General features: G+C 45.0%; 1 protein-coding gene across 1 annotated transcript in view; it reads right to left on the reverse strand.

Moving 5' to 3' along the window:
* Window positions 1–2,438: 2,438 nt before the first annotated feature.
* LOC132571635 (zinc finger protein 208-like) overlaps window positions 2,439–13,593 on the reverse strand; it is a gene marked incomplete at its 3' end in the record, with an annotated part of 71,144 nt that continues 59,989 nt past the window's right edge. Inside the window, 2 exon segments of the mRNA XM_060238434.1 lie at window positions 2,439–2,937; window positions 3,022–3,712. Of these exon segments, the coding sequence (XP_060094417.1) occupies window positions 2,439–2,937; window positions 3,022–3,712 (1,190 nt within the window).

The raw sequence follows: 13,593 nt of genomic DNA on the forward strand, positions 1-13,593 counted from the left end.
GGTAAGGAATTGTTTTATGTGGCCCCAGAAGGTAGGACCAGAACCAATGGGTTGAAATTAAATCAAAAGAGTTTCTGGCTCAACATTAGGAAGAACTTCCTGACCGTTAGAGCGATTCCTCAGTGGAACAGGCTTCCTCGGGAGATGGTGGGCTCTCCTTCCTTGGAGGTTTTTAAACAGAGGCTAGGTGGCAATCTGACAGCAATGAAAATCCTGTGAATTTGGGGTAGGTAGTTGTGGGTCTCCTGTATTGAGAAGGGGGTTGGACTAGATGACCCTGGAGGTCCCTTCCAACTCTATGATTCTATGAACAAACATCTCCCATTGGAACCCAAAGCATAAGGTTTCTTCTGTAGAGTCAAGCCTTTTAAAGCAGTTGGCACCTTTTCTGGATACACTGCAGTCCAAGCTCTGCTCACGACCCGAGTTCGATCCCAGGAGAATCTGGGTTCAGGTAGCCGACTCAAGCCTTCCATCCTTTTGAGGTCAGTAAAACGAGTACCCAGCTTGATGGGGATAAAGTGTAGACGACTGGGGAAGGCAATGGAAAACTGACAGTGTTAAAGTTGCTTTAAGAGAACTAAAAACTGCTGAATCATCTGTTATGTAGCTAAGCTATACAGGAGTCACGAGAATCACTGGTGCAGCTAATGTGACAATCAGAGTTATGATTGGATGGCTGTACCATATCAGTAAAAAGCCTTGCCTAGTGTGGGTGTGGGTGATGAGAAGGAGCAGACGGACGTTGTGAGTGAAGGAGGAACATATTGCTTATATACTGAAACTCTGGAGGATTGCATGGCTACTGATTTGATGTATGGACTGGACTTTTGACTTCTCTACTTGGACATAGAATTGGTACTGTATATTGGACAGACTGATTTGATGTGTATGACCCATTGGCTTGCCTGAGACTGCTTTCTACGTGTTAACCCTGAATACAACTGTTTACTTGGCTGTTTTGGAGTTTTGTTTCTTACCACAGTGTTCTGGACCTACTCATACAGGGGCACCTTCCTACGCACACAAAACTCTGTCAAAAATCATCCCGTAAAAAGTCTGTAAAGAAAACATCATGATCTGACATCATCCAAAGGGTTGGTAACAACTTGATGCTTGAACCTTTACTTATATCACAGCCCTTTAAGGCAGCTTTGATGCCACTGAAGACTGCTACTCCACGTGAATCTCTTTCCACATGCTTGAGCATTCATAAGGCTTCTCCCCTGTGTGGATTCTCTTATGCCACTGAAGACTGCCACTCCATATGAATCTCTTCCACACTCTGAATATTCAAAAAGCTTTTACCCTGTGTGGGTTCTCTGATGCCATTGAACACTACCACTCCACATGAATCTCTTTCCACACTCTGAGCATTTATAAGGCTTCTCCCCTGTGTGGATTCTTTGATGCCATTGAACTGCCACTCCACATGAATCTCTTTACACACTCTGAGCATTCATAAGCCTTCTCCCCGTGTAAGTTCTCCTATGCTTTTGAAGATGGCCACTCGTATTGAATCTATTTCCACACTCTGAGCATTCAAAAGGCTTCTCCAGAGTGTGGGTTCTCTGATGCTTTTGAAGATGGCCACTCGTACTGAATCTATTTCCACACTCTGAGCAATCAAAAGGCTTTTCTCCTGTGTGGGTTCTCTGATGACTTTGAAGACTACCACGCTGACTGAATCTCTTTCCACACTCTGAGTATTCAAAAGGCTTCTCCCCCGTGTGAGATCTTTGATGATACCGAAGATGGCCACTTGTATGGAATCTCTTTCCACACTCTGAGCATTGAAAAGGCTTCTCCTTTGTGGGTTCTCTGATGCTTTTGAAGATCGCTGCTCATACTAAAACTCTTTCCACACTCCCAGCATTCAAAAGGCTTCTCCCCTGTGTGGGTTCTTTGATGCGTTTGAAGACTTCCACTCTGACTGAATCTCTTTCCACAATCTGAGCATTCAAAAGGCTTCTCCCCTGTGTGGGTTCTCTGATGCTTTTGAAGCTCGCCACTCGTACTGAATCTCTTTCCACACTCCGAGCATTCAAAAGGCTTCTCCCTTTTGTGGGTTATCTGATGTGTTTAAAGACTGGCACTCCACATGAATCTCTTTCCACACTGGGCATTCAAAAGGCTTCTCCCCTGTGTGGGTTCTTTGATGCGTTTGAAGACTTCCACTCTGACTGAATCTCTTTCCACAATCTGAGCATTCAAAAGGCTTCTCCCCTGTGTGGGTTCTCTGATGCTTTTGAAGCTCGCCACTCGTACTGAATCTCTTTCCACACTCCGAGCATTCAAAAGGCTTCTCCCTTTTGTGGGTTATCTGATGTGTTTAAAGACTGGCACTCCACATGAATCTCTTTCCACACTGGGCATTCAAAAGGCTTCTCCCCTGTGTGTGTTCTCTGATGCTTTTGAAGATGGCCACTCGTACTAAATCTCTTTCCACACTCCAAACATTCAAAAGGCTTCTCCCCTGTGTGGGTTTTCTGATGATATTTAAGATTGCCACTCTGACTGAATCTCTTTCCACACACTGAGCATTCAAAGGGCTTCTCCCCTGTGTGGGTTTTATGATGCTTTTTAAGACTGCCACTCGTACTAAATCTCTTTCCACACTCCAAGCATTCAAAAGGCTTCTCCCCTGTGTGGGTTTTCTGATGATATTGAAGACTGCCATTCTCATTGAATCTCTTTCCACACACTGAGCATTCAAAAGGCTTCTCTCCTGTATGGGTTCTCTGATGCTTTTGAAGATTGCCACTCTGACTGAATCTCTTTCCACACACTGAGCATTTAAAAGGCTTCTCTCCTGTGTGGATTCTCTGATGCTCTTGAAGACTGCCACTCCACATGAATCTCTTTCCACACTCCAAGCATTCAAAAGGCTTCTCCCCTGTGTGGGTTTTCTGATGATACTGAAGACTGCCATGCTGACTGAATCTCTTTCCACACACTGAGCATTCAAAAGGCTTCTCTCCTGTGTGGATTCTCTGATGCTTTTGAAGACCGCCACTCCACATGAATTTCTTTCCACACTCTGAGCATTCAAAAGGCTTCTCTCCTGTGTGGATACTCTGATGCTTTTGAAGACTGCCATTCCACATAAATCCCTTTCCACACTCCAAGCATTCAAAAGGCTTCTCCCCTGTGTGGGTTCTCTGATGCTTTTGAAGATCGCCACTCGTACTGAATCTCTTTCCACACTCTGAGCATTGAAAAGGCTTCTCCCCTGTGTGGGTTCTCTGATGATACTGAAGATTGCCACTCGTACTGAATCTCTTTCCACACTCTGAGCATTGAAAAGGCTTCTCCCCTGTGTGAATTCTCTGATGCCTTTGAAGACTGCCACTCTTACTGAATCTCTTTCCACACTCTGAGCATTTAAAAGGCTTCTCCCCTGTATGGGTTCTCTGATGATACTGAAGACTGCCACTCGTACTGAATCTCTTTCCACACTCTGAGCATTGAAAAGGCTTCTCCCCTGTGTGGGTTCTCTGATGATACTGAAGACTGCCACTCGTAATAAATCTCTTTCCACACTCCAAGCATTCAAAAGGCTTCTTGCCTGTGTGGATTCTCTGATGTTTTTGAAGAGCATAACTTGCACTAAATCTCTTTCCACACTCCCAGCATTCAAAAGGCTTCTCCCCTGTGTGGGTTCTCTGATGCGTTTCAAGATGGCCATTTCGATTGAATCTCTTTCCACACTCTGAGCATTCAAAAGGCTTCTCCCCTGTGTGGGTCTTCTGATGATATTGAAGACTGCCACTCCGACTGAATCTCTTTCCGCACACTGAGCATTCAAAAGGCTTCCCTTCTGCATGCGTTCTCTGGTGCTTTTGAAGACTGCCACTCGTACTAAATCTCTTTGCACACTCCAAGCATTCAAAAGGCTTCTCCCCTGTGTGGGTCTTCTTATGATATTGAAGACTGCCACTCCACATGAATCTCTTTCCACACACTGAGCATTCAAAAGGCTTCTCTCCTGTGTGGGTTCTCTGATGCTTTTGAAGACTGCCACTCGTACTAAATCTCTTTCCACATTCCAAGCATTCAAAAGGTTTCTCCTCTGCGTGAGTTTTCTGATGCTGCTTAATATTACTACTGAGACTGAATTTATGTCTTGTCTCTGAGTATTCAGATGTTCCCTGTTTCTTTATTCTTCGATGTGCAAGAAGCTGTGAACTGTTTCTGAAATACTTTCTGCACTGAATGGATTTGCTTGCTTTCATTTTTCTGTGCTTTGGAAAATGTATATTCCACTGTCTTCCATCATGCTTCTCAGCCATACAGCCACCTTTCTTTCTCTTCACTCTGATTGCATTCCTGACATTTTCGTTAAAGTTTTCATTTTTATCTTTATCCGGCATTTCCTGATGAAGTTTCTCACCCTCCTCATTCCTCTGATCATCCTCTGCTGGAATAAAGAGAGAGAAACTGTTAGCACTTGGAAAGGCTGGTAAGACCAAAAGGCGTCTATGGGACTGCAGGAGGAAAGGACTGATGGCCCTTTGGCTTCATCCAGCTGGACTGATTTTAGCCACCCCTCCACCTTCCCCCAAGAATATCTGGTATTTAAGGATACCTCCCCCACCCGTGAAGAACTTCAGCTGAACTCTTGCCCAGAAGGAGCTTCTGAGCCTCCAGATTATGGCCTCCCTCCCTCCTTACCCACCGGCCTCTATGATTGTACCAGACCAAATGTGGCTCAGGAGGGAATCAGGAATCTCATATGGTTGCTTCTGGCCTGTTCTCTTGACATAAGAGTGAAGGTCACTCACTCTTTTTTTTTATTATTTTATTTTGCTTTTATTTAATCAACAGAAGATAAAAAAATTAATCACAGAAAAAAAACAACCTATTAGAGGTAGATTATGGTATGCCACCATTGTTGTCTTTAACCAAATAGCTTAATTAACTTTTTATCAGTAAACATTGACTAAATTCAAACCAATCAACCTTTTTCCAACCAAATATATAGTTTTTCCCATTTCTTTATAGCCTCACATTTTGACTTTCCTCTTATCAGATTTGACAAAACATCCATTTCAGCAATATTTAATATCTCACGAATTACGTCCTCTCGGAGTGGGACAGCCTTCTGTCTCCAAAGTTTAGCAAAAAGGATCCTGGCCGCTGTCAGGATGTAAACAGTGATGTGCTCATCTTCCCGCGGAATTTCGTTTCGAACGTGAGAAAGCAAAAATGTCTCTGGCTTCAGTTGAATATTCACCTTTAACAATTGTGTTAACAATCTATGTATCATAATCCAATATTTTTTAGTCATTTCACAATACCACCATAAATGAAAAAACGAACCTAAACATTGACCACACTTCCAGCATTTCGGGGAGTAGGAGGGGTTCATTTTGTTTAGTTGGACTGGTGTAATATACCACCGATGGAAAAGTTTAAAAAAATTCTCTCTAAGACTAGCTGGTTTAATTATACTATAGTTATTTTTCCATAAAAGAGTCCACTGTTCTAACGTAATGTTTTTCTCTAGGTTCTTCGCCCATTTAATCATTGCCGATTTGACCACCTCATCCTCCAGTTTCCTTTGTAAAACATAATTATATACTCTCTTGATCATTTTACGTGGACCTGATACCAAGATTTTATCAAAATCAAAATTATGTTTAGAAAAACCTGAGACCTTATCCCTATTATATTTTGTAGTAATTTGTACCATTACCCACCAATCCAGATTCAAGCCTAAAGCCTCAAGCTCCTCTTTCTTTCTCAAATTATCCTTGTCGTCAAGTAAATCTGAGTATCTGATCAACTTTGCCGGGCTCCACAGAGGAGGGTGGACCGAAGCCTCCTCAGGTGAAATCCATCTGGGGGTTTTTTCACCATAAATTTTGTTTTTAATCTTGATCCATCCTTCATAAAGGGATTTCCTGATCAGATGGTTTTTAAAAAATCTCCGGGGTTCCCCCGAATACCAAAGATTAGCGTGCCATCCAGTTTTTAGATCCGAGCCTTCTATAGCAAGGATACGTTTATCTTCTAACAATATCCAGTCTCTTAACCAAAGTGTTGTACAGGCTAGATGGTAGACTTCAAGATCAGGGAGTGCCAAGCCTCCATTTTGCTTTATATCGGTTAGGACCTTCCACCTAATCCTGGGTTTTTTCCCCTGCCAGATATATGATCTTATCTGTTGATTAATCTTAACGAAAAATGGCTTTCTAGCGGCAAAATTAACCATTTGTAATAGAAATAGAATCTTTGGGAGAACAGACATTTTAATGAGGGCGGCCCTCCCCATAAAGGATAGCCCTAAATTGTTCCATTTTTTCATCTGTTGATACGTTTCCTTTAAAAGCGGGATATAATTATTATCATAAATTGTACTACATCTATTGGAGAATGTAATACCTAAATATTTTATTTTTTTTTCCAATTTAAAATCCATCCTTCTCTCTATGTCTCGCGATTCTTGTGAAGTCATGTTTTTTGTCAAAATTTTTGATTTTTGTTTGTTCACCTTCAGACCTGCTACTTCACCATATTGATCTAATACCTTTAATACCTCGTCCACAGATTCAGCCGGATCTTGTAAGATTAAGACCAAATCATCTGCGTAGGCCAGAATTTTGTACTCTTCTCCCTTTGTCTTCAGACCCCTTATTTTCGGGTTTCCTCTAATCACATTATTTAAAACTTCCAGCGATAGAATAAATAATAAGGGAGAAAGCGGGCAGCCCTGTCTTGTCCCTTTCTCGAGCATTATTTCTTCGGTTAATTCCCCATTAATGATTATCTTAGCTGCCTGTTTGTCATAGATTGCTTCAATATTACTAACATAATCCTTCCCAAAATCCATTTTCTTAATAACTCTAAACAGAAAGTTCCAATCTAAATTATCAAAAGCTTTTTCAGTGTCAATAAAAAGAAAGGCTGCTTGTTTATCCCGACTTAAATCAAAATATTCCATCGCATTTGCAAGTATCCGAATATTGGTCCGCATATATCTATTGGGTAGAAAACCTGATTGGTCTGGATGTATTACATTTAATAAAATCTTTTTCAATCTGTTAGCCAAGACTGATGCGTATAATTTGTAGTCCACGTTTAGTAGGGAAATTGGACGATAATACCTAATATCGTCCAGTTGCCCACCCGTTTTCGGAATCAACATAACATAACTACCTGCCCATGAATCAGGAAGCTTTGCAGAAGACCAAACCTCCTCTGTTAAACTTTTAAAATGATCTATAAGGATATCTTTAAGAGTGATGTAGTACTCGGGGGGTATGCCATCTGGACCTGCCGCCTTATTTTTCTTTAGGTTAGACCAAACTTCTTCTATTTCATACATAGCAATCGGTTCATTCAATATTTTTGACTTATCTTCTGTTAGTTTCATCTGAAGGTTGTTTACTAAATATTCCTCTTGTTTTTCCTTAGAGATCTCCCCCTTTCTATATAATTCAGTATACAATTCTTTAATTATTACTTTTAGATCTTCAGTTCGTGTTTTGAGACTTCCCTCTTTATCTTTTAATGCCTTTATTGTCTTTTTTCCCTTTCCTTCCTCACTTTATAAGCTAGCCATTTCCCAGCTTTATTAGCTTTTTCGAAATGATGCTGTTTAGAGTATAAAATTTTCCTGTCCATTTCCTCTAACATTAACAAATGAAGTTTATGTTGTAAGATTCTGATTTCATCCTTTATATCCTTTTGCAATGGGTTTACTCACTCTGAACTCACTCTGAACCAACTCATTTGGAAAGGAAATATGGTCTTGGGAGCCTCTAGAACAGGGTTTCCCAAACTTTTTCCCGCTGTGGCCCGGTTATTTTTACACTTCTCCTTCGTGGCCCACTAAAATTTGAGGGTGGAGCCAGGAGACTTTGAGGGTGGAGGCGGGAGAAAGGAAATGATGTACAAACAAGCCTAAAACTATTGCAATGTTTTGTTTACGAAAAGTAGGAGAATAGTGGGATTTTGCATTGCAATTTTTAAAATAAAACATCAATAAAAAAGCACAAGGATCACACAGCAGAAAACAAAATATATAATGGATTGGGACCCCCTGGCTCAATCTTTTTGGGACTTGGCAGGTTTGTAAGGAAGAGTCCTGTAGAGGTCCCCTGCAAATTTGGGGACTCTCCCTCAAACCCCCTCCCCTCCAGGTCGCTTCCAATATACCCTATTTTGACATTGATTTCAATGGCCATGGGATATAATGGGGCCGTATATTAGGAAATAGCTGCGCATCTACCATATATACGGCTATTCCGAGTACTGGTATTTGGAAATATACGGTATTCCGAATTTTCTGGCCCCGTATATTTCCAAAACTGATTTTTTTTACACACCCCTCGTCAGTATAATCCACTCAGTCCAACATTGGCTCTCCAGGGTCTCAGGCAGAGTCTTTCATTTCACCTCCTACCTGATACTTTTCATTGGAGATGTTGGGGAGTGAACCTGGGACCTTTTGCATGCAAAGGAAATGCTCTGCCAGGGAGCTGCAGCCCCGCCCCAAGTGGTGGGAAGGGGGTCAAAATGATGCATCGCTATTCAATATTTGGATTCATTCCACCTCACAATGGCAGCAAGTTGCACCTTTGGTGCCCTTGAAAGATCCTTACCCAGAGAGGCCACGTTCCCATAGTTCTCCAGCATGACTTCACTGTACAGAGCTTTTTGTCCCGGATCCAGCAGGGCCCATTCTGCCTCCGTGAAAGAGACGGACACCTCCTCCAAGGAAAAGGGACCCTGGAAGAAAAAGAAGATTCCCTCCTCTTCAGAGATCTCACCCTGGAAGGCAGTCATCTGGGAAGGTCCCAAGAGTAAGGCTTGGGATGGGTAAACGCAACAGCATTCATAGGATCTCTCTCATGGACCCCTTGTTGAAACTGAAGTAGCAAAAGCTCCCCTGAGAAAGGAGGAGGGACCCAGGCTGTGCTCACCCCCGGCTCATCTCTCCTACCTGGATTGGAAGTGCAGCAACTGTTCCCACACCTTGGAAAAGACAACGGCTCAACAGCATCTCTTCACTGCCTGTTCCTGAGACAAGGGAGGGAGAGAGGGTGTTTGCTTGTTTGTTTCCTGGTTCACACACACACTATTCTCAGGGTCGTGAAACCTTCCGCTATGTACACTCAACTCATTTTTAAAATACTTTTTACTACATTCTGGGAGAGACAGAAGAGAAGCACCAGGGACCTATGAATTATAATAATTATAAATACTGCCAATGTATTTGAGATGAATTTTTAAAGTTATGGGATAAATGGTCCTACAGGAGTTTGTCTGACCTTTTAGAGAAATCACAGTGTGTGGATATTGAGTGCCACCAATTAACTCTGTGTTGCCTATAGAAATATGCATTTCCCCGCCTGACCTGACCTCTCTACCCATCACATTCACAGGCTCCCCAGGCACAAGGAGTCCTTACCACAGGAGAGGGCATCTTGGGCCTGCTCCACCGCCTGCACCCTCTGCCCCTGCTCCAAGGAAGCTCCTTCTGCCTCAGGGATTGCTGCTTCCATCTCCAAAGGTGGTCCCTGCATCTGAAACAGCAGCAAGGGAGAGGGGTAAGAGATGGAATGGAAAAGAGACCAAGGAATGGATTCTGCCCCACTCCCACACTCTGCACACTCCTATCAGCAGTTCTGATGAGTTATTTGCAGGGGTCAGAAATTCTCTGGCAGAAGAGGCTCGACACAATTATCTGGCAAGGAAACTTTAAGATAAGGTGAGATATCATTGCTTGAATTAGACACACCTAGAGAAAATCCCCTTACCTGTTCTGCCTGCCTCTTCTCCTCTGCCTGGCTCAGGAGGAAACCTTCAGCCAGGGCCACCGCCTGGGAACTGGTCTCCGGCCCACATCCTCTGACCCAGCACTGCATTTCCTGGGGCAGGAGAGTCAGGAACTGCTCCAGGATCACCAGGTCCAGGATCTGCTTCTTGGTGTGCCTCTCTGGCTTCAGCCACTGGTTGCAAAGTAAATGGAGCTGGCTGCAAACCTCTCGGGGCCCATCAGCCTCATGGTAGCAGAACTGTCGGAAACATTGGCAACATACTTCTGAGGTCAGGGTGTTCTTAGCCAGGACCTCTGGCACAGCCCTTTCCCAGAATTCAACACCACTCCCAGCTGGGGTGGGATGTAGACTTTTGCTTGCTCTCTTGTCAGTTCCAGGTCCTTCTGAGTCCTGCTCTTCCATCTCCTGCCCCTTCTCTTGGGCCACCTCTGTCTCTGAAAAGTTCTCTTTATTCTGAAGGGAGGCTTCTCCTTGGGGGGACAGAGAGAGACAAACAGGAGTGTGTCAGAAGGAAGATACGTATATGCACACAAACACACAGACACATACATGCACCTATAAATACAACCTCCACTCCAAAAAAGAAGCAGGGAATGTACCACAAGTCCTTCATCCTTGAGAATTGTCATGATTTTCTCCCTGCCCCGTATTCCTGCTCACCCTGAAATAAGAACCCTTTTCCACTGTCCAGACTATTTGGAATGAAGCCTATGCCAAGACCTTGGACACCTTTGCATGGTTACTAATTATCTCAGTGGTGCCCTGCTGGAGATGGAAGTGGGGGGGAGAGTTATCCAAAATACCTGCCATTGCAACAAGCCAATCAGCATGAATGATTTAATATATTTGATCAAATCTGGGATTCCTTTCTGGGCCTCCTGACCCCCAAAAGGCAGGCTTCATATTCTTGTTGGCATCTCCCTTAACAAGATCTGAACCCTTCCCTCCTGGGACCGGGCCCTGGTGTTTCTCCCTGTTGTGCTGCCTGGGGTGTGTGTGTCTGACCTCTCTCACCTGGCAAAAGATGCCCTTCCTCCCACCTAAGCGCCACTGCAGGAGGGACAGTCTGGCATTGAACCACATCTGCCTCTGCCCAATGAGCCATGGCAGGATGGGGCAGGGGCAAAGCGTTTGGGGCAGGCGTGTTCTCTTGCTGTGTGCCCACTTTGCAAAACACTGCTGCAGGTGGGGACTCGAACCCGCATCTGTGGATCTCCTTGGTGTGTATTCATGACACAATCCTCACAGTGATGGAATTTTGTGCAGCATTTGTTCCTCCTGGCCTTGTACATCTTGGGGGTGTGGCCACATCTGCATGCTCCACCCCTGTCTGCCTGTCAGGGGACCCATCTAATACTCTGATTGGTGGGCGTGGGTGGTGTCTCTATGAGCACCATGGGGTTGCTAGGCACTCTCCACCTTAGCAACTGAGGTATCTAAAATGTTCCTCTCCTCTGCTTGGTGGGCCTTGGACCCCTGCTGGCAGCCTGAGCCCCACAGTGGGCCCGTATCAGGGGCTTAGGACTTCCCTTCCCCCAGCCCACATCCCTTCCTTAACTCACTCCACTTCCCAAAAGGCCTGCTTGGGTTGTTGGTTTGCAGAATGAAAAGGACCAGAAACAGAATGTCAGTTTCACGTATTGAACTTTCCTTACATTGAAAGACACTGATTATTTTTGCTCCCCAACAAACTCCGCTTACATAGCTGAACAAAACTGGTGCCTCTCAGAGTTACCAACCTCTAGGTGGCTGAAGCCAAAAAACAATCAACTACCCTGAAGAAATAACCAACAAAGTTTACTACAGTGTAAAAGAAATTCCTGAGAAATTGATCCCTGCCGTCCTCACAAGGTTCCCACTTTGCAGTGATATCGACATATGAAACTGAGCAGTCTGTTTGCAGGCTCTTGATTCAAGACATGCAGGATCAGCCCGAGCACTTTCCCCCTGCTCTTGTGAGAGGCCGAGAAGACGCTTGCCCTTCAAGAGACATTTAGGGCACTTCATATTGTGGACTGTGCAATGGATCTATGCATGAAAGAGATGGGGGCTCATTTATTGATTACTGAACATAAGAAATAATATTTGGATCTGTAGTAAAATGTGTTAGTTATGTATTCACAGTAATTGATTATGGCGGCTTTAGCCCTGAATCCCTGGGTTTGTAACAGCCAGGCAGGGGAGGAGGCTTTATAGGATCGCTCTTAAGCAGACGAGGAAGCCTTTTTTCTGTTGCTCCCTGGACCTCTTGTGGCTAGAAAGCGCCCCTCTGGGAGTTTTGACAATATTTCTGGAGGGAAAGGGCAGAGCCGGGCTCCAGCCCCCACCCCCCTTAAAGGGCTTGCTGTGTCCCCGGGGAGAAGCGCTGGCTTTACAGCCCCAGAGACAGAAGCAGAAAGAGGGGAACAGTCCCTGCCTCAGGCTGCACAGGAAGCTTTCCTCCCTGCCTCTGCACCATCCCCCACCGAGCTGCATCATTACAGAGCGTAGGTGGGAGAGGGAAGCCAGGCTGAAGGGAAGCCCGGAAGCCTCTGTCATGTCTCTGCGGATGGAAAAGGACTAAAGCAGCACAGGTGTTTGCTAAAGAGGCTGAACAAGGAGTGGGAGGGAGGACTCTGTGGTCTTCTTCCCCTCCCAGTCCCCCCTCATCCAGAAATCCCCCACCAACTTAGCACAGCAGTGCCTTGGCATGCATGATCACCGCCTCCCCTCCCGCCCAATGGCTTACTTTTAAGGAAACTTTTCCAGGCTCCAGTTGCGCTGCTGTTCTCCGGTTCAGCTTCTCTGCAGCCCTTTCTGTGCTCTGGCCCAAGTTCGGAAGCAAACTCCTTCCTCTGCGCATGCGTGCACAGGCAAGGAAGGCAAGCAAGAGGCCCTCCTCTTCTCTGACCTCCCCCTCCTTGCATTTCTTGCTGGGCCTCTCTAGCCAATGACTTTGTGGCCTTAACCCTTTCAGTGCTGCAGAGGAGCGCCACGTTCTGGCTTTCTAAAGCCCTCCCTCTGCCGATCACTTGATCAGAAGGTAAAACCACGCCACGCGGCCATGCTCACAATCTGTCAGGACCAGCCTCCTGAAAGGGCGGCCCCACTGCCACTGACTCCTCCCCTCCCCACTTCCTGAATGGGAGAGGCGTTGAAATTGACATGGGGTGGGGAAGGAAGGGCGGAGAGGCGGGGGGCAATGTAGGCGTTAGCCTTGGAGGAGAGGGGGGAGTTCAAATTTGCCACCGCTGCCCTGCTGGCGCCCTAGGCAACCGCCCAGTTTGCCTAGTGGTGGTGCCAGCACTGCAGATGCTGGAAAATTCCATCCAGCAGGACCTCTGATTGGGTCATTCATACCACCTGATCCTAGAGAGGCAGAAAGTATAATATGGGCATGGAGGAGAGGGAAGTCAGGCTAACTTTATGCTCCCGGTATGCTAGTACACCTGGATGTTTCCTTGCTGCATCATGATGAATACATCTCTCTGGAGTACATTAGGCTCCAGTTGCAATACTGATGCTGCAACAAGGAGTGCCGTTTAAGTGCTTCTTATCTTAGAATAGTTAGTATTTGTTTTGTTTTACCGTTGCTGAGCTGCAGAAACTGTGCTGTTTTGTGATGCCTTATTTTTAAATCCTTAATATACTTTATTTTTAAAAGGGGTCTGTGGAAAGGAAGGACTGCATCAGTGCTTAGATCTTGTGCCCCTTTCTTACATGCCCAAGAAAATGCGACTGCCACTTCGGGGTCAGGAAGCAACTTTAGCCAAGGTTTGTGGAGGGTTTTTTTTTTAATAACATCCTCTGGGCATGCAACAAGGGT

The sequence above is a fragment of the Heteronotia binoei genome, chromosome 5, assembly GCF_032191835.1.
Source record: "Heteronotia binoei isolate CCM8104 ecotype False Entrance Well chromosome 5, APGP_CSIRO_Hbin_v1, whole genome shotgun sequence".
In the NCBI taxonomy this organism is placed as follows: Eukaryota; Metazoa; Chordata; class Lepidosauria; order Squamata; family Gekkonidae; genus Heteronotia; species Heteronotia binoei.